General features: G+C 40.2%; 1 protein-coding gene and 1 long non-coding RNA gene across 5 annotated transcripts; one reads left to right on the top strand and one right to left on the bottom strand.

Annotated features, from left to right (window-relative positions):
• Positions 1 to 499: 499 nt before the first annotated feature.
• LOC125092125 (uncharacterized) lies at positions 500 to 20,384 on the bottom strand. Its single transcript, XR_007124833.1, has 3 exons — positions 19,943 to 20,384; positions 17,489 to 19,848; positions 500 to 600 (listed from the first exon to the last, which is right to left on the bottom strand). It is a non-coding gene; the product is annotated as an uncharacterized LOC125092125 (long non-coding RNA).
• Positions 17,928 to 21,956, top strand: MAGEB16 (MAGE family member B16). 4 transcript variants are annotated; one of them, XM_047716466.1, is made up of 2 exons: positions 17,928 to 18,066; positions 20,316 to 21,956. In XM_047716466.1, the coding sequence occupies exon 2, from the start codon at positions 20,382 to 20,384 to the stop codon at positions 21,414 to 21,416; it is 1,035 nt and encodes a 344-aa protein (XP_047572422.1). In that variant the 5' UTR covers positions 17,928 to 18,066; positions 20,316 to 20,381; the 3' UTR covers positions 21,417 to 21,956. The 4 variants fall into 4 exon arrangements, with proteins under 4 accessions (XP_047572422.1, XP_047572425.1, XP_047572424.1 ...); XM_047716469.1 differs by having other exon boundaries at positions 18,057 to 18,120; XM_047716468.1 differs by lacking the exon at positions 17,928 to 18,066 and adding an exon at positions 18,284 to 18,396.
• Positions 21,957 to 25,881: the final 3,925 nt, after the last annotated feature.

Below are 25,881 nucleotides of genomic sequence, written 5' to 3'. Positions count from 1 at the left end.
GGGTGGCTCAGTCAGTTAAGTATCTGCCTTCAGCTCAGGTCATGATCTCAGGGTCCTGGGATAGAGTCCCATGTTTGGCTCCCTGCTCAGTAGGGAGTCTGCTTCTCCCTCTCCCTCCGTCCATCTCCCCTGCTCATGCTCTTGTGAGTTCTCTCTCTCTCTCAAATGAATAAATTAAAAAATCCTTAAAAAAATAAATAAAAGATGAGGTTAAGGGCACCTGGACAGTGCAGTCAGTTAAGCATCCAACTCTTGGTTTTGGCTCAGGTTGTGATCTTAGGGTCCTGAAACTGAACCCTGAGTTGAAGATTCTCTTTCCTTCTCCTTCTACCCCCAAGACTCACTCTCTCTCTCAAAGATTTTTTTTTTTAAACAAAAGGATAAGGTTAACATTCCTATGAAGAAAAAAGGGGTCAATGAAGGTCTTGCTGGTGATATTTTTAACCTCATTAAGTATACAGGGCATCGTTTTAATGGTTCTTTATTCTTTCTTCCTATAGGCCAGCAGGAGCAGATCCCTCTGACTTCTACACATCCAGAGAAACTCAACTGTTTAGCTTCTCACTTTATTGAGTCAGGCCCAGCATAATTTAAGGTAAACTGATAATCTCCATAAATTAAGGTAAACTGATCTGGAACTTTTAATTACATCTGTAAAATTTCTTCCTAGCTTAGTGTTTGATTGAACAAGTAGGGGGCTGGAACCTTGGAGGAACATTTCTAGAATTCTGCCTATGACAGTATGTAATACAAATTAACATTCAGCAGGGCTTTCCAATGTATGTGTTTAGGCTACAGTTAATAGAATGATTGGTTTAGGTAAATGGTTTGAAAAGAAAACCTAATATGTGTATTTTGCATAAAATTTTGAAGACTTTTAGATGATAAATATAAATGAATAATGCACTCTGCAAGGAAGAAAGAGTGTATGTAGGACCATGAAAGAAATAACAATTTAGTTATATAGAGCAGATGTGTAGGCTTGATATTCTTGAGAAGTTCTTATGTTTGAGCTGAAATATTTTTCTTGATTCTGTGATAAGTGAGTTAGTATAGTGGTCAGAAACCAGTGAGATTAATTTAGTCTTAAGATTAATTAATAAAGCAGGCACCTGGGTGGCTCAGTTGGTTAAGCAGTTGCCTTCAGCTCAGGTCATGATACTAGAGTCCCGGGATTGAGTTCTGCATCGAACTCCCTGCTTAGCAGGGAGTTTGCTTCTCCCTCTGCCCCTCACCCCACTCTTGTGCTCTCTCTCACTCTCTTAAATAAATAAATTAAATCTTTTTTATTTATTATTATTTTTTATTTATTTATTTGACAGAGAGAGAATCACAAGTAGGCAGAGAGGCAGGCAGAGAGAGGAGGAAGCAGGCTCACTGCTGAGCAGAGAGCCCGATGCGGGGCTCGATCCCAGGACCCTGAGATCATGACTGGAGCCGAAGGCAGAGGCTTAACCCACTGAGCCAACCAGGCACCCCAATAAAATCTTTTTTAAAAAAAGTTTACATCATTTGCCTTCTGCATTATGTGCTGTGACTTCCTTCCTCTTTTCTGCTACAGACATGCACCATTCATATGTACATGTGCACACAAGATGTGGACACATGCATACATTTGCATACATATGCATGCACTAAGTAGAACACAAAGGAAGTTTCTTAATACATCAATTACACAGCTATAGCAAGGCATCCAGTTGTAAGATCATTCAGTGAACTATTCCAATAAATACAGTTGCTTCTTTGCTCAGTTATAAAATCCATCAACCAGTGCTTGGCATAATCCAGAACTGGAAAAATAGATTATGCTCATGTAAGGAAACAGAGGAATGAGAGGAATCAAGGAAATGTTCTGGAGGAGCAATGTGAACAGAATTTGAAATTTTTTGTCATGTCTACAACATTGAAAATACTTGAAAATCCAATGATGCTTTTGAAGGGGAGTAGAATATGCTGCTTCAAAGTATGCCTCTTTGGCATAATGATTAATTTGAGCTGATGGCTTTGAGAAACTGTAGACATAAGAAAAGCTCTGAACAGAGAAGTTACCTCTTTATAGGAAAAACTACATTTATAAAGGAAATTTATATTAGAAAGAGGTCCTTCCCTCAACTCTATGATCAACTAATCTTTGACAAAGCAGGAAAGAATGCCCAATGGAAAAAAGACAGCCTCTTTAATAAATGGTGTTGGAAAATTGGACAGCCACATGCAGAAAAATAAAATTGGATCATTTCCTTACACCATACACGAAAATAGACTCAAAATGGATGAAGGACCTCAATGTGAGAAAGGAATCCATCAAAATCCTTGAGGAGAACACAGGCAGCAACCTCTTTGACCTCAGCCGCAGCAACATCCTCCTAGGAACATCGCGAAAGGCAAGGGAAGCAAGGGCAAAAATGAACTATTGGGATTTTATCAAGATCAAAAGCTTTTGCACAGCAAAGGAAACAGTTAACAAAACCAAAAGAGAACTGACAGAATGGGAGAAGATATTTGCAAACGACATATCAGATAAAGGGCTAGTGTCCAAAATCTATAAAGAACTTAGCAAACTCAACACCCAAAGAACAAATAATCCAATCAAGAAATGGGCAGAAGACATGAACAGACATTTCTGCAAAGAAGACATCCAGATGGCCAACAGACACATGAAGAAGTGCTCCATATCACTTGGCATCATGGAAATACAAATCAAAACCACTATGAGATACCACCTCACACCAGTCAGAATGGCTAAAATTAACAAGTCAGGAAATGACAGATGCTGGCAAGGATGCTGAGAAAGGGAAACCCTCCTACACTGTTGGTGGGAATGCAAGCTGGTGCAACCACTCTGGAAAACAGCATGGAGGTTCCTCAAAATGTTGAAAATAGAACTACCCTATGACCCAGCAACTGCACTACTGGGTATTTACCCTAAAGATACGAACATAGTGATCCAAAGGGGCACGTGCACCCGAATGTTTATAGCAACAATGTCTACAATAGCCAAACTATGGAAAGAACCTAGATGTCCATCAACAGATGAATGGATAAAGAAGATGTGGTATATATACACAATGGAATACTATGCAGCCATCAAAAGAAATGAAATCTTGCCATTTGCGATGACCTGGATGGAACTAGAGGGTATCATGCTTAGTGAAATAAGTCAATCGGAGAAAGACAACTATCATATGATCTCCCTGATATGAGGGAGAGGAGATGCAACATGGGGGGTTAAGGGGGTAGGAGAAGAATAAATGAAACAAGATGGGATTGGGAGGGAGACAAACCATAAGTGACTCTTAATCTCACAAAACAAACTGAGGGTTGATGGGGGGAGAGGGGTTGGGGGGGTGGGGTTATGGACATTGGGGAGGGTATGTGCTAAGGTGAGTACTGTGAAGTGTGTAAACCTGGCGATTCACAGACCTGTACCCCTGGGGATAAAAATGTATTATATGTTTATAAAAAATAAAATTAAATTAAATTTTTTAAAAAAGGGGGTCCTTACCAAAGAGACAGCTATTACCAGAGATAACTTTTTTATGTGAGATATTTATTTGCATGGCAAGGTAGCCTTTGTGTAGCAAATATTTCCTCCTCTAACCTTTCCATGAATTCCCCCCACCCCCAGCATCTCTCTTTTGTCTTAAGCTGATAATGGTATTTAAGGTGGTGACTTGGGTTATTTTGGGGGAGTTACTCAGTTTTCCTGGGTCTCTCCCATGTATACAGTAAGTATATAGGTTATTAAACTTTTGTTTGCTTTACTCCTGTTACTTTGTCTTTTATTATAGGGTTGGGGGGCAGGAGGCGTCTCACTGATGGACCTAGAAGGGTAGAGAGAAAATAATTCAGCAAATACTTCATTCACCAAAGAACTTATCAGCTTTGTAAGGGAGGGATAAGTTATTACTCCTACTCCTCTTGGGTTCTTTTGGTTCTTCTAATAATTAATTAAACTGACACAAAACAGATTAATAGGAGAAAAAATATTTAATTAGTATGTATGGAGGTCTTATAGACAGGACCTAAGAAGGGACCAAAGCAGTCAGCTTTTATACATTTTAGACAAATAAATAATACATTTTTGAGGAATTAACAAAACAAGAAATGTAGTTTGGGTATTCATTAGTAAAAATCTAAACAGGGGTTGTTTATATAGTCTTCTGGGCCCTGAATTCCTTATCTCAGGTGACAAGGAGGTCTTTCTACCTCCTGGTGCAGAGGGTACCTTTCACATTGGGGATTTATTTCCTGCCTTCAGGCAGGCAAAAGGAAGGTCAGAATATTCTTTTTGCATGGCTGTTTCTCAGGTAATTCAAAATAATCAATAGGCCAAAGTGGCATATTCTTCGGCGGCCTTCCCTAAATCCCATTACCTATCATCCAAAAAGTATGAAGACTGGAATGGAATTTTACTCCAAAATAAGGACAAATAAATGGCAGGGAAGCAACCATCAGTTGCTTGGAGAAGGGCAATGAAAATCACTAAAATCTTAGTGAAATGTTTTGATCAAATAATTATAATGATGAGAATTGGCTTCTGAATCCTGTTTCCTAATGTAAATTAGTTAATAGACTAATTGCTGTAAAATTTGATGGACTGGTAGTAATTGGGGGTGATTAGAGGACAAATGGTGAATCAAGGATCTAAGAAATCCTTTTAGGATTCAGTAAAGCTATAGAAGAGACTTGGAGTTGGATTGTTAAAGAAAGAGGAGGCCCTAGAAAAGAAATGACTGATTTGATCAATTGTGGTAAGTCTCTGTTTCCAAGATCCATCATATTAATTACATTTTTCTAATCAAATTATATTATCTCATAAAATAAAATACAAAGTTCTCATACATTATAGCTTCCTTAAAACATCTAAAGTAAAGATAAAGCAAGGGTGGATAAATTTAGTTGATGCTAAAACAAAAAATTAGATTCATACATGAAAAAGAAATAGATACTTTGTGATGTAATAGTATCCAAATGTTATGATAGCAAAGGTCAGGAAGAGTAGATTTTCAATTACTGCATTAATTCTAAAATGAGCAGTGTTGATGAGCACTCAGTATCCTGCAGACAATAAAACACCAAGAATGAGTTCAAATGAATGGGTTTCAATGATTAGAGTGTCTCCATATCCATCCCAATGATCATTAAGAAAGAAAAAAGTTTTTATGGAGTACATGAGGTTGACGGTCATGTTTATTATCTGATGGATGACTTAGACTATTTAAATCATCAGGATCTTTGGAAACTAGAAGTATGCAAAGAAAAGTCAATTAGGGTAACCAAATGTTACAAATAATTTATGGTTTATTTTATATTTAGAAATTCAAAATATAATTCATTCTCTGTGTAATGTAAAAGCTCATGTAGACTTTTTCCATTTGGATGTCATTTATCATATATCTCTATGTAGTTAACATTTGTTATGTCCATGGTTTACCATTGTTACAAGTCCCCATTGTATATCCCCAGTTCATAGTTTTATTCTCAGCTCTGCATACCTTTCCTTCTACATCCATGACATACTTGGTAGGAATCAGTCTATTAGGTTCACACAAGAGATCTATTCTTACAAACTAGCTCAGCCAAAAATATGACTAAGTTTTCTTGCCATAAATTACATGCCAAGGATCATGGACCTTCAGGACTTCTACAGATAGTTAAGTCAACAATTTTGTTAAATTATTGCCAAGTTTTCTGGGATATATTCAGGTGTATGTCTGTATACATGTGTATTTATATGATGGTTACATGTCTACTGTATGACAGACAGGCTAATCAGAGTGCCATTCTAAACCTCTACTCCAACACTTAGTAACCTAATAGCTGTGGATACTGGAATTTTTTTTTAATGTTTCTCTGCTTCAATATTTTTAAACATGAGAAGGTAAATAAGTTTATAATGAAGATTAAATACGAAATTGTACATAAAATACATGTTCTTAGCATCTAGTATATAATAAATGTTAAATAATAGATATTAATATGTCTATGTAACATGTCATATATATGTATATATATATACACACATATAATAAACACAGACATGTACATATTAAAAGATCAGAGAGAAATTTACCACTTGTGTTAAAATAACTGTGTTTCTCTGATGGGAATTTGTATTTTTCTTTATACTTGGCTACGCATTTCAAATTTTCAGTTTTGGGGCACCTGGGTGGTTCAGTAGGTTAAGCTTCTGCCTTTGACTCAGGTCATGATCTCAGGGTTCTGGGATTGAGCCCCACATCGGGCTCTCTGCTCCACGGGGAACCTGCTTCCCCCTCTCTCTCTGCCTGCCTCTCTGCTTACTTGTGATCTCTCTGTCTGTCAAATAAATAAATCAAATCTTTTAAAAAATTCAGTTTCAAATTTGTAGTTATCACATTTGCAATGTAAAAATAAAGATAAATATTTGTTCACTTTGAAAAAGGTGATCTTAAACTGGCATATCAGAGAATGTGGTTAGCAGGAATAATTTTTTCATAATGACAGTTTTTAAATAATGGAATAGGGCTACTGTGAACAATTATGTATAGGTTTTCTTGTGGACATAAGATTTCATTTTCTAGGATAAATAATCAGTTGTATAATTTCTAGTTCATATTGTGAATGTATATTTAGTGTTTCGGGGGTTTTTTTGGTTTTTGGTTTTTTTTTTTTTTCACCAATATTCAGAGTTGCTGTACCATTTTACATTCCCACCAGCAATGTATGGGTCATCTAGTTTCTCTGCATTGTTATCAACATTTGGTATTATTACCATTTTTTTAAAATTTTAAGTGTTCTGATAAGTATATGGAAGTATCTCAACATGATCCTTATTTTGCATTTTCCTGAAGTGTAGTGAAGTTGAACTTCTTTTCATGTGCTTCTTTGCTATCTGCATATCCTCTTCAGGGAAATGTCTCTTCATATCTGTATAGGAAAAAATTCAATTTTCTACTTTCTTCTGTAAGGAAAAATCCATTTCTTCCGTACTATATATTTCTGTCCCATGTGTCTCCTTTACTAGATACACAGAACACTCATACTTCTGACAATTCTGGTCACCAAATATATGGAGGGTTTTTTTTCTCCATAACAAACAATTCTCTGTGACACCAGCTGGGTATCCTACAATTTAACTCAGTTCGGACACTATCTACCCAAAGATGAGGGCTCAGTTCCACAACACTGTCACCATCCACCACCTTGCCCCCCAGCCCTGACACTTCCCCCTCCCCCAGCAACACACATTTAGAACACCAGTTGCAGGCCCAGGTTGTCACCTATGCTTCTAGCCAACTTCAGAGGCTCCCAAGACCCCCTCCTTGGGTTTGATTCATTTTCTAGAGCAGCTCACAGAATTTATTAAATGATACGATGAACAATATAGATGAATAGCCAGATGAAGAGGTACATAGGGTGAGATCTGTTATTTGCCCTACTAGAAGTTCTCCAGACCCACTATTGGGATTTTATGGTGGCTTCCTCATGTAGGCATGATCAATGCCCCTCTCTCCCCTCTGGATAATGGGGATGAGGCTGATATTTCCAAGCTTCTAATCATGGCTTGGTTGGCCTTTCTGGTGACCAGCCCCCATCCAGGAGTCATCCAGGAATCCACCCAGAGTCACCTCATTAGAAAAAATTATGGCCCTCGTACTCTCATCACTTAGGAAATCATAAGGGGTTTCGGATCCTTGTGTCAGGGATGGGGTCAAAGACAAATATTACAAGGGATGTGAGATATTCCTAATGTTCTTATCATTTAGGAAACTATAAGGATTTTAGGGGCTCTGTTCCAGGAATGGGAGCAGAGACCACTATATGTTTTTTTTATTTCACAATGTCTTTATCCTTTTTTTTTTTTTTAAGATTTACTTGTTTTTATATTAGAGCAGGGAGAGGGGCAAAGAGAGAAGGAGAGAGAGAATCCTCAAGCAGACTCCCATTGAGCACAGAGCCCAATAGGGGCTCTCACAGCACTAAGACCATAGCCCAACCTGAAATCAAGTCTGACACTTAACCAACTGAGCCCCCCATGCACCCTATTTCCTAATTAAATTGTTTCCTTTTTTAAATATTGAGCTTTCAGAGATCTTTAGATATTCCACATATAAATCTTTTTTACATAGGTGAATGCTTAAACCGACTGAGCCACCCAGGCAACCTGTTCCAACATTTCTTTAAAAAATTTCATAGCTTTACATTTTACATTTAAATCTGTTATATTTGAATTTATTTTTATGTAAGATATGAAGTTTAGATCAAAGTTTGTTTTTTCCCTAATGGATGTTCAATTGCTCCAACATCAGTTTTAGTAAAATCTATTCATCCTCCATCTAATTGCTTTTGCAACATTGTTGAAAATCAGTTGTCCATAGTTATGTGGGGTTATTTCTACAGTCTCTATTCTGTTCCAATCATCTATATGTCCATCCAACCATCAATATCACAGAATCTTGATTACTATAGCTAAATAATGTCTCTAAATCTGATACAGCAGTTCTTCCCATTTTACTTTTCTTTTTAAAAATTATTTTAGCTATTCTAGTTCCTTTGCCTTTCTGTATAAATTTTTAGATAAGATTATGTATATAAAAATATTGCTGACATTTTGATAGGAATTGTGTTAAACCTATTTATTAATTTGATAAGAATTGATACCATTACTATGTTGATTCTTTTAATCTGTGAACACGCTATAGCACTCCATTTATTTATATATTATTTGTGGGTGCCTGGTTGGCTCAGTTGGTTAAGCGTCTGCCTTTGGGTCAGGTCATGATCCCAGGGTGCTGGGATCGAGGCCCAAATTGGGCTCCCTGCTTAGCAGGGTTTCTGCTTCTCCCTCTCCGTCTGCCTTTCCTCCTGACTTGTGCTTTCCCTCTCTCTCTCTCTCATATAAACAAATAAATACAATCTTTTAAAAAATGTATTTGATCTCTGGATTTTGTTCTTTTCAGCAAACAAGGTCTGATGTTTTCTTAGATTTATACCTTAGATTTATACCTTATACCTTGTATTTATACCTTTGTATTTCAGATTTAGGATTTTTTTGAGCAATTGTCAATGGTATTGCATCTGTAGTTTCTATATGTTTATTGATAGTGTATTGAAATTAAACTAGTGGTGCCTGGGTGGCTCAGTGGGTTTGGCATCTGCCTTAGGCTCAGGTCATGATCTCAGGGTCCTGGGATCGAGTTCCACATGGGGCTCTCTGCTCAACAGGAACCCGTTTCTCCCTCTGCCTGTCCCTCCCCCTGCTTGTGCTCTTTCTTGCTATCTCTCTCTCTGTCAAATAAATAAATAAAATCTTTAAAAAAATACAACAATTGATGTTTGTATGTTGATCCTATAGCCTGCAACCATGCTGCGCTTACTTATTAGGCCTAGAAGTTGTTTTATAGATTTCTTGGGATTTTTTTATATGCACAGTCATGACATCTTCAAAGAGGCATAGGATTATCTACTCATATGTAATCCTTATGACTTTTATTTTCTTTCTTGCCTTAATGGGCTGTCTAGGAATTCTAGCAGCATGTTAAATAGCAGTGGTGAGAGTGGACGTCTTGGCCTTGTTCTCTATCTTAAGGGGAAGTCATTGAGTATTTCACCATTAAGTATAATGTCAAAATAGGGATTTTCATAGATGTTCATTATCAAGTTGAAAGAACTCCCCTCTATTATTTCCTAAGACTTTTGTCACAAACAGTTGCTGAATTTTTTTCAATGATAATAACTATACTCATTATTATCATTATTATTATTGTTATTTTCTGTCAGTATGATGTTCTGTTCCTTTCAGACTTTAGTAACTTTTTTCTTTTTTCTTCTTTCTTACTAGAGGTTTATCAATGTTATTGATTCTTCCTTTAAAAAAGCCCACAAAAAATACCAGCTCTTTGTTTCATTAATTGTCCCCTCTTTTTGTTGCTTGCTTATACTTTCATCAAGTTCTGCTCCTTACCATTTTTTTCCTTCCCATGCTCTGGGTTTATTTTGCTCTTCCTTATTTAGGTTCTTGTGGTATGAGTTTAGATTACAGATTTGAGAATTTTCCACCTTTTCCCCCCACTTTTCAAAAGCACTATCTTACTGCTATAAATTTTACTCAGCACTGCTTTAGCTGTGCCCACACAAATTTTGAAATGTTATATTTTTATTTAAATTCAGTTTGTGCATTTTTAAATTTCTTTAGAGACTTCATCTTTGACCCATGGTGTATTTAGAAGTATGTTTTTTAGTTTCCAAATATTTGGTGTTTTCTTGTTCTTCTGTTAATTGATTTTAATATTGATTCCATTATGATCAGAGAACACACTCTGTTATGAATATAATTATTTTCAATTTGTTGAGGTTTCTTTTATTAATTAGGATATGGTCTATCTTGGCATATATTGCATAGGATCTTGAAAAGAATGTGCATTCTCCTGGTTTTGTGTAGAATGTTCATAAATATTTTTAGATTCTGTTGGTTGATGGTTCTTTTAAATCCTTGTTGATTTTGTATCTTGTATGTGGCCTATCATTTGTTGAGAGAGGAGTGTTGAACACTCTTCTTATGTCTTTATTAAATTAACATTTGTTGGGACACCTGGGTGGCTCAGTTGGTTAAGCAGCTGCCTTCGGCTCAGATCATGATCCCAGCGTCCTGGGATCGAGTCCCACATCGGGCTCCTTGCTTGGTGGGGAGCCTGCTTCTCCCTCTGCCTCTGCCTGCCATTCTGTCTGCCTGTGCTTGCTCTCTCTCCCTCTCTCTCTGACAAATAAATTTTTAAAAAAAATCTTTAAAAAAAAAATTAACATTTGTTAAGTGGAGCACAAAGTGCTACATAGTAAGCTATGTAGTTCAACAACGGACCACAATAGAAATTGAAATTGAGTTTACTACTTACAGATCTTGGAGGAAGTACATAGTATGCTTTGAGGGACCACATAGGGAGATCAAAGCAGAATGTAGAAAGAGGCAGGACATGGAACACATGTCTTTATTAGTGTTCCTGGGTTAGTCCCAGGCTAAGGCTGGATTGGTCAATTCAAACCAAAGGAGCAGAGTTTTGGTGAATTACACAGGGATCTTATCTAAGGGGTACATCAAAGAAAAGGTTCTGGGAGGGAGGGGAGAAACTTGATCAAAAGAGCTGTTGGTGAAGTTGTATCAGGAACTTAACATTTGCTTGTGAGTCTGCAGGATGCTACCTAGGGCATGCATTTGCAGGAGAGGTTAATGTCAGTTTAAGGTCCCTGCAGGCTACTTGGCCAAACAAAATGAATGCTAAGGCAAAAATACCATGGAGTAGCTGAGCTAAACTCTCAGCAACTCCAAACATACTTATAGATTTATCTGTGTTTCTTTTCAATTCTATCAGCTTTGGTTTCACATATTTTTCAGTTCTTTTGTTTGGTGAATCCACAGTAAGCATTGCAATATTTTCTTGGTTGATTGACCCTAGAGCTTGTAGAAAGTACGACAGTCCTGGCAACACAATGACCTCATGTCAGACTTTGTACCTGTAGAACTGTAAAATAATACGGTTTTGTTGTTTTAAGCTGCTAAATTGATGGTAATTTGTTAAGGCAGGAAGAGAAAACTGATACGCTAGGATAAGCAATTCATGCTATAAATTTTTTTGAATTACTGCCTTACCTGCATTCCACAGATTTTGATATACTGTATTTTATTTTTTCATTTATTTATTTGAACACAATTTTAAATTTATCTTGAGAAATACTCTTTGCCTATATATATTTTAGAGGTATGTTTAATTTCTAATGGTTTGGAGATTTCCCTGTTATAACTCTGTTTTTGATTTCTAGTTTCATTCCATTATATTCACAAAACACACTCTGTATCATTTCATTCTTTTACCATTGTTAAGTTTCTTTTATTACTCATGATATGGTCTAACTTATTGAATATTCTGTGTGTGCTTGAAAACAACATGTGTTCTATTGTGTTGGGTTGTGTTCGATAAACATCAGTTGTATCCTGTTGGATTGTGCTACTGTTCAGTTCTGTACCTTTATCCTGTATTTATAACCTCTAAATCCTTGATGAGTTCCTTTCTATTACTATTGCTGATCCCTTGGAGAGAGGCGTTTAAATCTCCAACTATAAGCATGGATTTGTCTGTAAATCCATTCAATTCTCTCAGATTTTATATTATGTTTTTGAAGCTCTTCTGTGTGAGCATACATATTAAGATCGTTATGTTTTTCTGGCGGTGGGGGGGATGAGGATGGGTTTCAGAATTGTCGAGTGTAAATGTCATGAAACAAGGAAGTTTGAGGTTTTGGAAACTGCCACTTCTTCAGTGGGAGGTAATTTTAAGTTAAATGGGGTGGTGGGCCAGATAAAGTTCTCAGAGTGGTAAACAAAGGCCAAACACTCGGATAATGTATCTTAGAGTTGAGAGACTAGACGTGGAATGAAAAACTGGTCACAATAATTACTTTGGTATCTTAGATAAACCAGAGAGAATCTCCCCCTGCAGCAGTATTGGAAGGAATTGGACACTCTTTCCCAAGCAGTTGAGCTCAGTACACAAACTGGGTGTTTTAGGAGTAATGTGTCCCAAGAGGTTCTGAGAAATAAGTCCGATATTCCATTGAGGCAGGATGTGAAGGAGACATGGGGCAGGCACTCTTTGTCCTGCACTGAGAGAGCAGAGCCTGCTCCATTAAAAAGAGCATTTGAATGAAGTGATCTTAAATGTAATTTTGTAAATCTACATAGGAGAGATAGAGTTCTGCTTGCAGTAGAATGAATGAAAATAGGGATGGTTTTGATGGAAAGGCAGCTGGGAGGGACAGAGAAGACAGCCCTTCACAAAAATTTTAAGAGTTTGGAGTTGCACCCATTTAGACTCCCCAACACTCAGTCTATCCTCAAATGGGGAAAATTGGTGGAGTTTTACCTACAAAGCAGCTTTTTTTATTAGATTTGTAATTCCATGTCCCATAGCACTTCATGCGTCCATCAACTATTCATTAATGATCTAAAATCCGCCAGGCAGTGGGTGGCTCAGTGGCTTAAGCCTCTGCCTTCGGCCCGGGTCATGGTCTCAGGGTCCTGGGATCGAGTCCCGAATCGGGCTCTCTGCTCAGCAGGGAGCCTGCTTCCCCCTCTCTCTGCCTGCCTCCCTGCCTACTTGTGATCTCTCTCTCTCTCTCTCTCAAATAAATAAATTAAAAAAAAAATAAAATAAAATAAAATCCGCCAGGCAGAATAATAGGTTCTTTGTGTATGTTGCATGCATTCTGACAGTCTTAGAGGACAGCACTTCTCAAACCTATTTAACAGATGAAGAGCCTGAGGATTAGAAAGTCTGGTTATGTGCCCAAGTTCAGGGCTAGAGTAGGACAAAGGTAGAACTCTATCTCTGGTCTGAATTCTTCTACAACCAACTGTTGCACTGTCATTTCTTCATAAAAATACTACTCTTGGGCGCCTGGGTGGCTCAGTTGGTTAAGCCGCTGCCTTCGGTTCAGGTCCTGATCCCAGGGTCCTGGGATCAAGTTCCGCACCGGGCTCTTGCTCAGTGGGGAGCCTGCTTCTCTCTCTGCCTCTGCCTGCCGCTCTGCCTGCTTGTGCTCTTCCTCTCTCTCTCTCTCTGTCAAATAAATAAATAAAATCTTAAAAAAAAAATACTACTCTTTCCCCACTTTTCTGCAATAGCAGACTTTTTTTTTTTTAAGATTTTATTTATTTGACAGAGACAGACACAGTGAGAGAGGGAACACAAGCAGGGGGAGTGGGAGAGGGAGAAGCAGGCTTCCCGTGGAGCAGGAAGCCCGATGCGGGGCTTGATCCTAGGACCCTGGGACCATGACCTGAGCAGAAAGCAGCCTCGTAAGGACTGAGCCACCCAGGCACCCCTGCAATGGCACACTTTTAATAAATTAAGCAACAGTGCATAAGTAGGTCTGTCAGAGGATACTGTTTAGTTACACTGATCTATTTGCCTATGCCTGTACTTATGCCACAAGCTGTTGATTATTAAAGACTTTTAGTAATTCTTAATAGTTAGTAAATTAAGGTGTATTTTATTTTTATTTTTCAAGAAGATATGAGGTATTCTGGGCCACTTGTGAATCAAATTATTTATTTATTTTTAAAGTTTTTATTTATTTGTCAGAGAGAGAGAGAACAGGCAGGGGGAGTGGCAGACAGAGGGAGAAGCAGGCTCCCTACTGAGCAGGGAGCCCAGCGGGACCTGATCTGGGATCATGACCCGAGCTGAAGGCCGATGCTTAACCAACAGAGCCACCCAGGTGTCCCTGTGAATCCATTTAAATTTTATAATCAGCTTGTCAAGTTTCAAAGACACATACACATGGACACAGACATTTACACACAAACATTTGGGGTTTTATTTGTAGGAAAAGGATGACAGTCATCTGGAGATTAAATTTGAGGAGACTTAGTATGGTCATAATATTGAAACTTTTATCTAAAAACATATTTTTGTTTTTAGTTAGGGCTTCATTAATTTCTCTAAATACTATCAGTGTATTTTTTTTTCCCTGACTAGATAAACTTTTAGAATTGTATTTACTTACAGGTACCTGGTATTTTGTCATGGTACTCTACAAATTGTACTTTGTATAATTTATTTTTTATTTTTAAAAATTTTTTTATATAATCTCTACCCCCAATGTGGGGCTTGACTCATGACTAAGCCAGCCAGGCACCCCTATTTTGTTTAATTTTTTTCATTCATTTTGTTACCACAAACACAAATATATTTTTCCTATTAATATTATACCCACCAACCTTTATAAACAACTTTACTTATGGGAAAATTTATCATTAGTAGATTTTCTTCATATACGTTCTTATCATCTCTTAATGATAAGCTAGCTTTGTTTCTTATTTTCCAATCCAAATCTCTTTGATTTGTTTCCATTAGTTCCCTATATAGGATCTTCATTAAAATATTGAATAGAAATGGTGATAGCTGGCATCTTCATCTCCTTCCCAGTTTTAAAGTAAAGGCTCTCAGTGAATCGACAGCAAGTATAATGTTTACTGTAGAGTTTTTCTAGTATCCTTTATCTAGTGAGATAAGACATCTTTTCATTATGAATGAATACTGATTTTTATAAATCAATTTAGCAACTTAGGAATGATTTTTTTCATTTAGTATGTTAATGTGGTATACCCCTCGCTTACGTGAGTATGAAAACTGTCAGAATAAAAAGGTTTAAAATGAGTTTTTAATCTGCTTAGAACTAGAATTTCTATTAAGTGTAAGGGAGGATTTTAGTCACATTTGTTTTTAATATGAATATCAAAATGTACCAGTGTGATTTCTTATTAAAAAAAACAATATTCTTGGGGCGCCTGGGTGGCTCAGTGGGTTGAGCCGCTGCCTTCGGCTCGGGTCGTGATCTCAGGGTCCTGGGATTGAGCCCCGCATCGGGATCTCTGCCCGGCAGGGAGCCTGCTTCCTCCTCTCTCTCTGCCTGCCTCTCTGCCTGCTTGTGATCTCTCTCTGTCAAATAAATAAATAAATAAATCTTTAAAAAAACAACAACAACAACAAAATAATAAAAATTAAAAAACAACAACAACAATATTCTTTCCCTTACTTCTCTGAGTAGCTAACTTTAATACACCAGGACACAAGGGCGCCGGGTGGCTCGGTGGGTTGGGCCGCTGCCTTCGGCTCGGGTCGTGATCTCGGGGTCCTGGGATCGGTCCCGCATCGGGCTCTCTGCTCGGCGGGGAGCCTGCTTCCTCCTCTCTCTCTCTGCTTGCCTCTCTGTCTACTTGTGATCTCTCTCTCTGTCAAATAAATAAATAAATAATCTTTAAAAAAAAAATACACCAGGACACAAGATATAGTGCATCTGTTTTGGAACATGCTATTCACTCTTTTGGTCTATTTGTCTATGCCAACACCTATACCACAAACTCTTATTACTACAGTATTTAATATCACATCTTTCTTTTCAAGAGTATATTAGCTATTCATAGCCATTTGCAAGCCAATTTAAATTTCAGAATTACTCCCCACTCATCCTGCAGTCTGCTTTTCCCTCTGACCTTCTCCCCTCTCATGCTCTCTCTCTCAAATAAATGAATAAAATCCTTAAAAAGAATAAATTTTAGAATTATCTTGTCAGCATTCACACAGAATTCACATGTATATAAATATTTACAAGTAAAAGTTATGTGGCTTTATTGAGGATGAGGGATTATGGTCATTAATAGATTAAATTTGAGGAAAATTAACATGTTTACGTAATTGAAACATCCCTGTAAAAGCATATTTTTCCATTTATTTAAGTCTTTAGCAATTTCAATAAATAATAGCTATATAATTTTTCCATAGAGTTCTTATATTTTTATTATGTATATTTTTAAGAATCAGGTATTTATTATGATGATTTATAAGATATTCTTTAATTCATTATACTACGTAGCTACCAAAAAGAAAGTGTCTCTTTGTATATTGATCTCATAGCCAGTAATTTTATTTAAAGGCATTTTTATTGATTTAATAGTTTAACATTAGTATATTTTCCTCATATACACTTTATTCATGTTAATTATACTGACATTGTTTCTTATTTTCTGGTTTCTATCTCTGTGATTACTACTGTTTCCCGTTACTTTTTTAGTGTCTTTATTAAAATATAGACTAAACATGGTGATAGCAGGCATTTCTCTCTTCTTCTCAATCTTAAAATAAAAAGGTTTCAAGTTTTCCACATGAGATATGATTTTTGCTCTGGGGATTTTTTGGTAGATATCCTTTATCTACTTTGAAAACATACCTTCCATCATGAAAGAATAATGATTATTTTTATGAAACACATTTCTCTATCAATTGAAATACATTTTTAAAATTGATCTGTTGACATGGTATGCCAGTCCTTAACCTATTTGGCTTCAGATTCATTCTTCAGTCTTGTCTGTTCTGCACTTTACTAAACACAATTCGTGGGGTGCCTGGGTCGCTCAGTGGGTTAAAGCCTCTGCCTTTGGCTCAGGTCATGATCCCAGGGTCCTGGGATGGAGCTCTGCATGGGGCTCTCTGCTCAGCAGGGACCCTGCGTCCTCCTCTCTCTCTGCCTGCTTCTCTGCCTACTTCTGATCTCCGTCTGTCAAATAAATAGATAAATAAAATCTTAAAAAAAAAAACTAAACACAATTCATGGGCATCAGGATGACGATTCAGTTCAGCCAACAGGAGAACTCAGAGGAGATTGGACCCCAGCAGGATGGGAGTGCCCCAAATGTCTGTGCATCCTATTCATCAGGTAGCTTCTGGTTTAATTACTGTATATTGATTCCAAAGGGCGCCAGGGTAGCTAAGCAGGTTAGACCCTTGCGTTTGGCTCAGGTCATGATCCCAGGGTCCTGGGATCAAGCCCGGCATCCAGCTCTCTGCTCAGCAGGGAGCCTGCTTCTCCACCCCACGCGCCCGCCTCTCTGACTACTTGTGATTTCTGTCTGTGAAATAAATATATCTTGATTCCAGCCTTCATGTCTGATAACCAGAGATCCCGGCCACTGCCTGTTTTGCGTTCCAGCTTCATTTCACACTAAGGCTGGGAAGTGACCCATTCCACACTTGGCAAGGGTTTCAGGAGGTAAAGTCACCAAGAGTTTGCCAAGATACGGCATTTCCCAGAAAGCATTAAGTCACAAGAAAGGAGCCAAAACGAGAACTCCCAGGAAGGAGGACAGAAGAAGCCAAAACCAGAGAACGGCGGTGGGTCACACAGACATGGGCCGGTGCCTACTTTGAGCCCTGCTGACCCAGGCAGGGCTCCCCAACTGAAGCATCCCCTCGATTCCGCTTGACGGTTCCAGGGGCATGAGGACATTGGCATGAGAGGCATGGCACGGGATCAAGGGAGGGATTAATTCCAAGGCTACAAGAAGTCAGCAGGACTCTAACGAGGGACCAGCAGCAAGCACCACCGTGAAAGCCTGGCACGCACAGCCCTGCCCCCGCTATTGGCCCAGAAGACTCCAGGCAGGTGTAACCGGATGTGACGCCCCTGATTTCCTCTTCAAGACCATCTGGCTGTGCGGCATTCGATCTGGGGCTGTACGGGATTCGATCTGAAGTGCGTGGAACCACATCAGCAGAGGGAGGATTCCCAGGATCTGCTTGGAGTCAAGTAAGATTCCAAATGAGAGCTGAGGAGATCCCGTATCACAGAAATGAGGGGACACATTAGATGAGAGCCCCGATCCAACTCCAGTAACCCCGGCCCCGCCTATCAGGCTGGCCTACGACACACTTCCTGTTTGCGATCTGATCGAGGTGACAGCGTTTCTGTTGCGGGGCTAAGAGTCCCTTGACCTCTTGGTAGTCCAGAAAAAGCCCCCGGAGTGAGTCCTGAGGGGCCCACCGACCCCAGACAGTAGTGGACGCGGAGAGCCTCGGCCAGTCTGTGAGCCCCAGGAGGCTTCGGGCAGGGGCGGCGGAAGTATCGCTGACTGACTTCAGCCTCCAGAGTCTGAGGGAGGTGAGAGCTTAGCCTGAGGCAGACAAGAGCTTAGCCCGAGGCAGGCGGTGTCCTGTGGGCAAAGGAAGGAGCCTCAGGCCCCGCGGGGGACTCCGGTAGGAGTCCCGGCGAGGACCCCGAGTGAGTGCTCATGCTTCCCCGGATCGCGGGTAGAGGTTGTGGCACAGCATTAAGCCCCTGTGGTCAGGTCTCCGTGTCCGGCAGATGAGGTGTCGCCTCGCTTCCTTTCTGGGTGTCTCGGACACGTGGGGCCTTGATTGGAAGGTGGAACACCAGGTAATAGATGGCAGCAGGCACATCACCAACCAGTATTAGACTAGCACTTGTGAGGATGCTGGGACCAACCAACTGATTGATGGCAGAGGGGCTGCACAGAGCCCCTCCCCTGTTGTCAGCCCTGAGAGGCCCAGGGAAGGGATGGCAGGCAGAGGGGACTTTTCCTTTCCTCCTCTGGGGCTCAGGAAGTTAAAGCATTTGTTCAGTCAGGAGGAGTCCTAGACCCTGGCAGTTGTCATTGAGTTACGTCTGAAGGGCAAAGGTCCCAGACAATGACGGTCAGGAGTCTTCCTAGCTCACTTCCTACGCTGGGCACCTAGGGGATTGGGACATAGTCAGATTCAGCAGTGGACAGGGTGACCAGGCGGTACTGGAGTCCATGTGGACATACAGAGTCAGAACTGAAAGGAATCCACCCCAAAACATAGGGTCATCAAAGAGACCCTGGACCTTATTCAGTCCAGAGAACTCTGCACAGAGACTACATGAGAAGATCCCCCTTCTTTGGGGGGTTGGAGACAGGTGAGATCCTTGGTGTATGTACCTATATCGTATGAGGTCATCAAGGAAAGGGATCCAGATCCTCTCACAGGTCACAGTAGGAACTTGAGTGAGATCCCACGGGTAGATGTACCCACCCCAGAAAAGAGGGACCTTTACAGTTTCTACCTCCTTCTGTCAGCCCAGGAAACCCTTAAAAGAGGGGGAAAGGAACTGCCCTTCTTCACTTCCTTCTCAGGTAACTCGTGAGGATAAGGCATTCTTACGTACAGAAGGGTTGACATCCCATAGAGGGGCCAGACCTGAGACCCCACCAGTTGCCAAGTCAAGAACCCAGAGTGAATACTGAGGGTCCGCTGACACCAGGAGAGTGCAGATAGTGAGGAATCCTGCCCTGAGCTGTTGTCAGCACTGAGAGGCTATGGGAGAGGCTGTCAGTAGACATGTGCCCTAATTACCTTCTGGAAATCAGAAAGTGGAGGCTTTGTTCTGAAGGGACAATGTTAGGTCAGCAAATGAAGGGATCCCAGGACCTGCCTGGATTCAAAGTAAGGCAATGAAGTGAGAACTGGGGGGACCACCACCAGCAGTATAGATAGCCTCCACCCAGTCTAGGTCCCGCTGTCAGCCTTGGGAAGTCCCAGGTAGGCCTTCTGCAAGAGGTACCTGCATCAGTTGTCTTAGGAGATGTGACTTTGGTCTTCGGGGGCCATCCCATATTAAGATAGGGGAGGTATGCCAGGTCCTATCGAAAGCCAAGGCAATGCACCTGAGGGAGGACTGATGGGACCACCCTCCTCAGAACAGAAATGGCTGTCTAGAGCCCGACCACCCCCCGCTTTCTGCGGTCTCTGAGAATTCTCAGCCTGGGTTTGCTGGCTGCTTCCTCAGGAGCATTCAGACTCCTTCCTTCATTGTTCTTCAGGGGCATAGCAACCAAGAGGTTGGGAGACCTGTGAGGCCCTAGAAAAGTGTTCCCAGGAGAAGTCCACTGGAGGCCGTTTTATCAGAGCCACCCCAGTGGGGTTGAGCAGCCGAAGCCACTCATGTCTCCTTCTTCCTCTTAGGCCGTGATTCCCCATTGCCCACTCTCCTCTCCTCACTCCTGTCTGTTGCTACTCATAAAAGTCAGCATGCCTCAGCACCAAAAGAATCCACAATGCTTATATGATCAGTGCTTTCAGACCTGCAGTGAGATCCAAGATATGGAGGTTGACCAGGTCTCCAAAGCTCTGCAAGAGACCCATCTCTCCTCTTATCCTCTGATACCTGGCAATTCCAAGGAGGCTCCTGATGCTGGTAAACCCAGTACCCCTGAGAGTCATCAGAGTTTCTGCTCATCTTCCATCGCCATGACAGCCACCTCATCAAGTGAATTGAATGAGGGCGCCAGTGGCCAAGAAGAAGAGGTTGGCACCTCATGGGCTGGGTCCACCCCCAAGAATGTGCCTATACGTGCTCTAGATGAGAAAGTGATTTCGTTGGTCAATTTCATGCTCTTCAAGTATCACATGAAAGAGCCCGTGACAGAGGCAGATATGAAGGTCGTCACCAAAGAGTATGAAGACCACTTCACCGAGATCTTCCTGAGAGCCTGTGAGCACATGGAGATGGTCTTTGGCCTTGATGTGAAGAGCGTGGATCCCACCAACCACTGCTATGGCCTCTTCATCAAATTGGGCCTCACCTATGATGGGGTGCTGGATGGTGAAGAGGGCATGCCCAAGACCGGCATCCTGATCTTTATCCTGGGTGTGATCTTCATGAAGGGCAACAGTGCCACCGAAGAGGAAGTCTGGGAAGTTCTGAATTTGACGGGGATATATGCCGGGCAGAAGCACGCCATCTTTGGGGAGCCCAGGGAGCTCATCACCAAAGATTTCGTGAGGGAAAAGTACCTGGAGTACCGGCAGGTGGCCGACAGTGATCCGGCACAGTTTGAATTCCTGTGGGGCCCGAGAGCCCATGCTGAAACCACCAAGATGAAAGTCCTGGAGTTTCTGGCCAAGGTTCATGGGACTGACCCGAGCTCTTTCCCGTCTCCGTATGAGGAGGCTTTGCAAGATGAAGAAGAGAGGGCCCGCGCCAGAATTTCCGCCTGGTCCACTTCTACTTTTGGGGCCAATGCGTGTTCTAGGGCCAAGTCCAGCCATTTCTCTTGCTCCTAGAGAAGCCCGGAGCAGGTTTTTCACTTTGTGTTTGAGAAAGGGCAGTTAGTGTTCATAGAATTTAGGTCTGGGTTGGGGCTGAAAGGAATATGGTAGATATGCCTATGTGTTCCTACATTATTGTGTAACTTGAAAATTTATTCTTTTTTAACATGATGTATTTGTTCAAATATTGTGTCTTTAATGTAGATTTAATTTAATTTAGATTTAATTAGCTTAAAAATCTACCCGTTTGTGGATGACATTGGTCACACATTTAATGTTATAATGAGGTTTAATTATACGAGCTTTGTTATTTTGTGAAACTAATTGTGAAACCATCTTATTTTGTCATCTAGAATAACATAACATGGAATTGCTATAGGCATTTACTGGAAATGTGAGAGTGATCAGCTTTAAGGTGGTTGGGTTCAAAAAATAGAGAACAAATTAAAGATTGCCAATCTGTGGCTCTCTTTTACCTTTTACATTTTGTTTTATACAATTAAATTATATACACTTTAATATGCTTAATTTGTTTATGGATATATTAAAAATAAACATCAATAAATTAGACCCCGTGCTCATTGTTTCTTTTATTCCCCGAACCTTCATCGAACATGTGCTCTTTGGAAATCACCATGTTTGTCTTTGAAATTATAGCATGAGCAATACCTACAACTGTACTTACAAATTTTACTTATAGGATCAGCAATCCTATCATTACAGTGGGATGCCTTCTAATATCTTAGGGGCAAATACAAGATGGAGTTAGCAGGTAAGTGGGGGTATTCCATATGAGACTATCAAGTGTAAATGGCCAGGGACAAGGGATTTTGGACATTGGGAAAGCTGGAATTCCTGTAGGGAGTGTTAATTTTTAACTTAAATTTGGACTTAGGGCAAGCTGAGCCTTAGGGGGTGGTGATCAGAAATCAGACCTTCAGATGGTGTGTCTCCCAGTTGAGACTCAAAAACCTTGAATGGAAAACTATTCTTTGTAGTTAATTAGGGGGTATAGATTAAAAAGGGAGAGATCTTTAGGGCAGGAATGGAAGTTGTCCTGTGATGGTATCCTTGTTCCACAGAACATAATTCACAAACAAGTTTCTATACACATAGTCTTCAAAGAGTTTTCAGAGATAACAGTGATACTTTATTGAGATGAGACACCGAGAAACTGTTGGTTGCCCTGGCCTAGGAGGGCAAGAGGCTACTCCATTTAAGGCATATTTTAAATAAGCTATTTTCAGTATAATTTGGCATAGTCTAAGAAATGCTTATATTTTTAAGGGTGTGAAATTAGTGAGAATAGGAATGATCTGAATGGAACAGAAGCTAGGGAGGCAAGGAATTGGTCCTTGTCACAAATTCTAGGAGTTCTGAATTGCATCCAGGTGAGGAAGAAATTCCCTATTCTTTTTTTTAAGATTTTATTTCCTTATTTATTTGAGGGGGGCCAGGGATGGAGCAGAGGGGGAGGGAGAAGAATGGGGAAAGAATCCCAAGCTGAGTCTCTGCTGAGTGCAGAGTCTGACCCAGGGCTAGACACCATGATCCTGAGATCATGTCCTGAGCCCAAAACAAGAGGAGATGCTCAACCAACTGAGCCACCCATGTGCCCCATCTACAGTGTCTTGGTTTCTGTAAATTCTGGAGTCCTTATAGGACTCCATTTACCTTTGGATAATAAGACTTCTAGGACTCTATTACCTTTGGGTAATAGATGATAGAGATAGACAGATGATAGATAGGTGATGGATGGATAGATATATAGACAGATAGATGAAATAGATGGAATAGAAAGAATTTTGGTTTTCAGTGTGCATAATTTTATTTGTGCAGATGTCTGGCGTTTTCAGTTAGGTGATAGATAGCAGAGAATCATGAGGTAAAGTTTTATCAATGCACCAAGAGTAAGAAAATTCTCAGTGTACTGTGATCATAGTGGTTATTGAAAAGGACAAAGTGTAATAGTGCTTTTGAAAAAGTGAAGTATGGCAAACACTTCCTGCAAAGATTTACAAGGTCCTTTTGAAAAATATATGTGACTCTATTGGAAAGCACTTGTTAAATAGTAAGATCTCATGAAGTTGGAGAATTGCCAAGAACATTTTGCCTCCTCAGAAACTCTACCAGGAGATGAAGAGGGTCATTGGCCTAACAAATTCTAGAGATTGCTACCAGGCCCCTAGTATATAAGAGTTTATGGTGGAGACTACAAGTGTTCATCCACAACTTGTCTTCCACTCTTTCCTGGGTACATGGGAAGACTACACTGTGCAGTTTACTTATAGTTAGAAAGGATCTTATGACCAGCCCTTGCTACTGAAATATGAACACAAAGGATGTTTGTCACAGGCCAAAGCATTTGAGAGCCAAGATGCCACCATAATGTCCTTCCTTCCATCCTGCAGCAAACATGGGGACCCTATGTTGAGTTGTGAAAGTACAGGATGGAGGCAGCTTAAGTCTCTGTGTTACCTGGTAGCAAAGATTCCCTGCCAAATCAATCAGATATTATGTGTGCAAGAAATATACTTTTGTTATGTAAGCCATTCAGATTTCAGGTGTTGTCTCTTCCATTGGCTAGCATAAACTTTAATTCATACACAGCTATTACTTTTGCTGTTAGGCTTATTTAAATATTTTAATGACAAAGCTGATAGTGCACATATTCTTGATGCAAAAATGTTAAAAATACAGACAAATCACAATCTCCACCTTTACAATAGTCCTTCATAATTCAGCCACAGTCTCAGAGAGAGCCACAATTAATCTATATATTATTTAAAGCTAATTGTAGGCTTTCTCATACATAACTGTTTTATAAAATTATCTATCATTTTAAAATATAATGGGTCATGATATGCATGTTATTCTGCCATAAGTCTCTCACCCTTAACATGAATGCAAGATCTTTCCATGACAACACATATAGATCTGCTTTACTTTTATAACTGCTCCCATAGCATGTATGTGTCATGATTACTTTAAACATGTCCTTTAAAAAAAAAAAGATTTTATTCATTTCTTTGAAAAATAGACAGAGAGAACACAAACCAGGGGAAGGGCAGCAGCAAAGGGAGAGGGACAAGCAGACCCCCAATGAGCATGGAGCCTGGATGCAGGACTTGACCCAGAGACCTCAACCTCAAGACCACAACCTAACTGAAAATCAGATGCTTAACTGACTGAGCCACCCTGGTGCCCCTAACCATGTCCTTCCAACAGGCACTTAATTTGTTTCCCATTTCTTCTTATGACTTAAAGAACTGAAATAATTTGAACATGACTTATTGGGCTAAAGTTTATTGGTCTGACAGAAGGTAGAAATTAGGTCAAAGTGAAGAATATCTGGGCATTGTAAATTTTTATAAATATTGCCAAAATGTCATCCCCAAAATACTCTACCAATTCATATTCTCACAAATTAATGCATGTTAATACCATAAACACTCACATGTGTATTATTTTATAAATTGAAAGTACTTAATTTGAAAAGTAATGATTCAAAATGACCAGTTGACTAGGAATGGAGATAGACAAGACACTTACATTTAGTGACAGATGAATATCCAGAGAAAGAGCAATGTCCAAGGTCCATGAGAGAGACTACATGGAAATTCAAGTCCAGAGAACCCAGACCTGGTTGGTAGTCAAAGTTCTGAATCCAGAGTTCAGAGTAGGGGAGAAGGAATGAGAAAAAGAGATAGTGGGGAATCCGCATGGAGGGCCCAAGACAATCCACAGAGATAGGCTTGGGAAATCTCTGAATCACCATTAATAGCTGGAAACTATATGGTTATCTAAGTGGGGGAAGTTACTGGATGAAAGGACAGAAACATCCACCATTCTGTAGAAGTCCTGCATGCACTATTAGGCCAAAGATAGCTGTCTTTCCTGCATCATCCAATAATGTTACTAGTGGATTCTGGGAAAGCTACTGTCTTGACTACTCTGGTGGCCCACTGAACCTTTGCCTATGTATCAGGGCTGGGATCTGTCTTGGGATCTGCTGGCAATAGGCATTTCATCCTCTGTGCACAGTGCATCCTCTCTATTGAGGTCTGGGCTACATGAATCTTAGTGAGTAATGATAGGCAGCTGAGACAGACCAGAAACACCAAAGAGCAGTGGGAGGCAGCAGGCAAGAACAACAAGGAGGAGATTTAAAAAGGCTACCCTAGTACTAATTTCCTCAGTTGCTCTTCAGATAAAAGGCTAGCTGTGGACAAGTCTCCTAAATAATCTAGGTGGTGTCCCCAGCACAGACTGCTTCTCATGTTTCCTGAGTTATGGCATCCACCAGAGAGTGGGTATCTTATGACTATGGTCACTGGCCTGCATTGCCAACAGATACTGGGTGACAGAGAGGGTTAACCTAAGGTGCAGAGATTTGCAGATTGGATTCAGAACCTATGGAGATTGTACTCTTCGTTTTTGAACTGACTTGGTGCTGGCGATGTGAGGAGTCCAGCGCAGG

This window comes from Lutra lutra, chromosome X (assembly GCF_902655055.1).
Source record: "Lutra lutra chromosome X, mLutLut1.2, whole genome shotgun sequence".
In the NCBI taxonomy this organism is placed as follows: domain Eukaryota; kingdom Metazoa; phylum Chordata; class Mammalia; order Carnivora; family Mustelidae; genus Lutra; species Lutra lutra.
The sequence above is the reverse complement of the archived record's forward strand: the minus strand, read 5'-3'. Positions and strand labels throughout refer to the sequence as shown.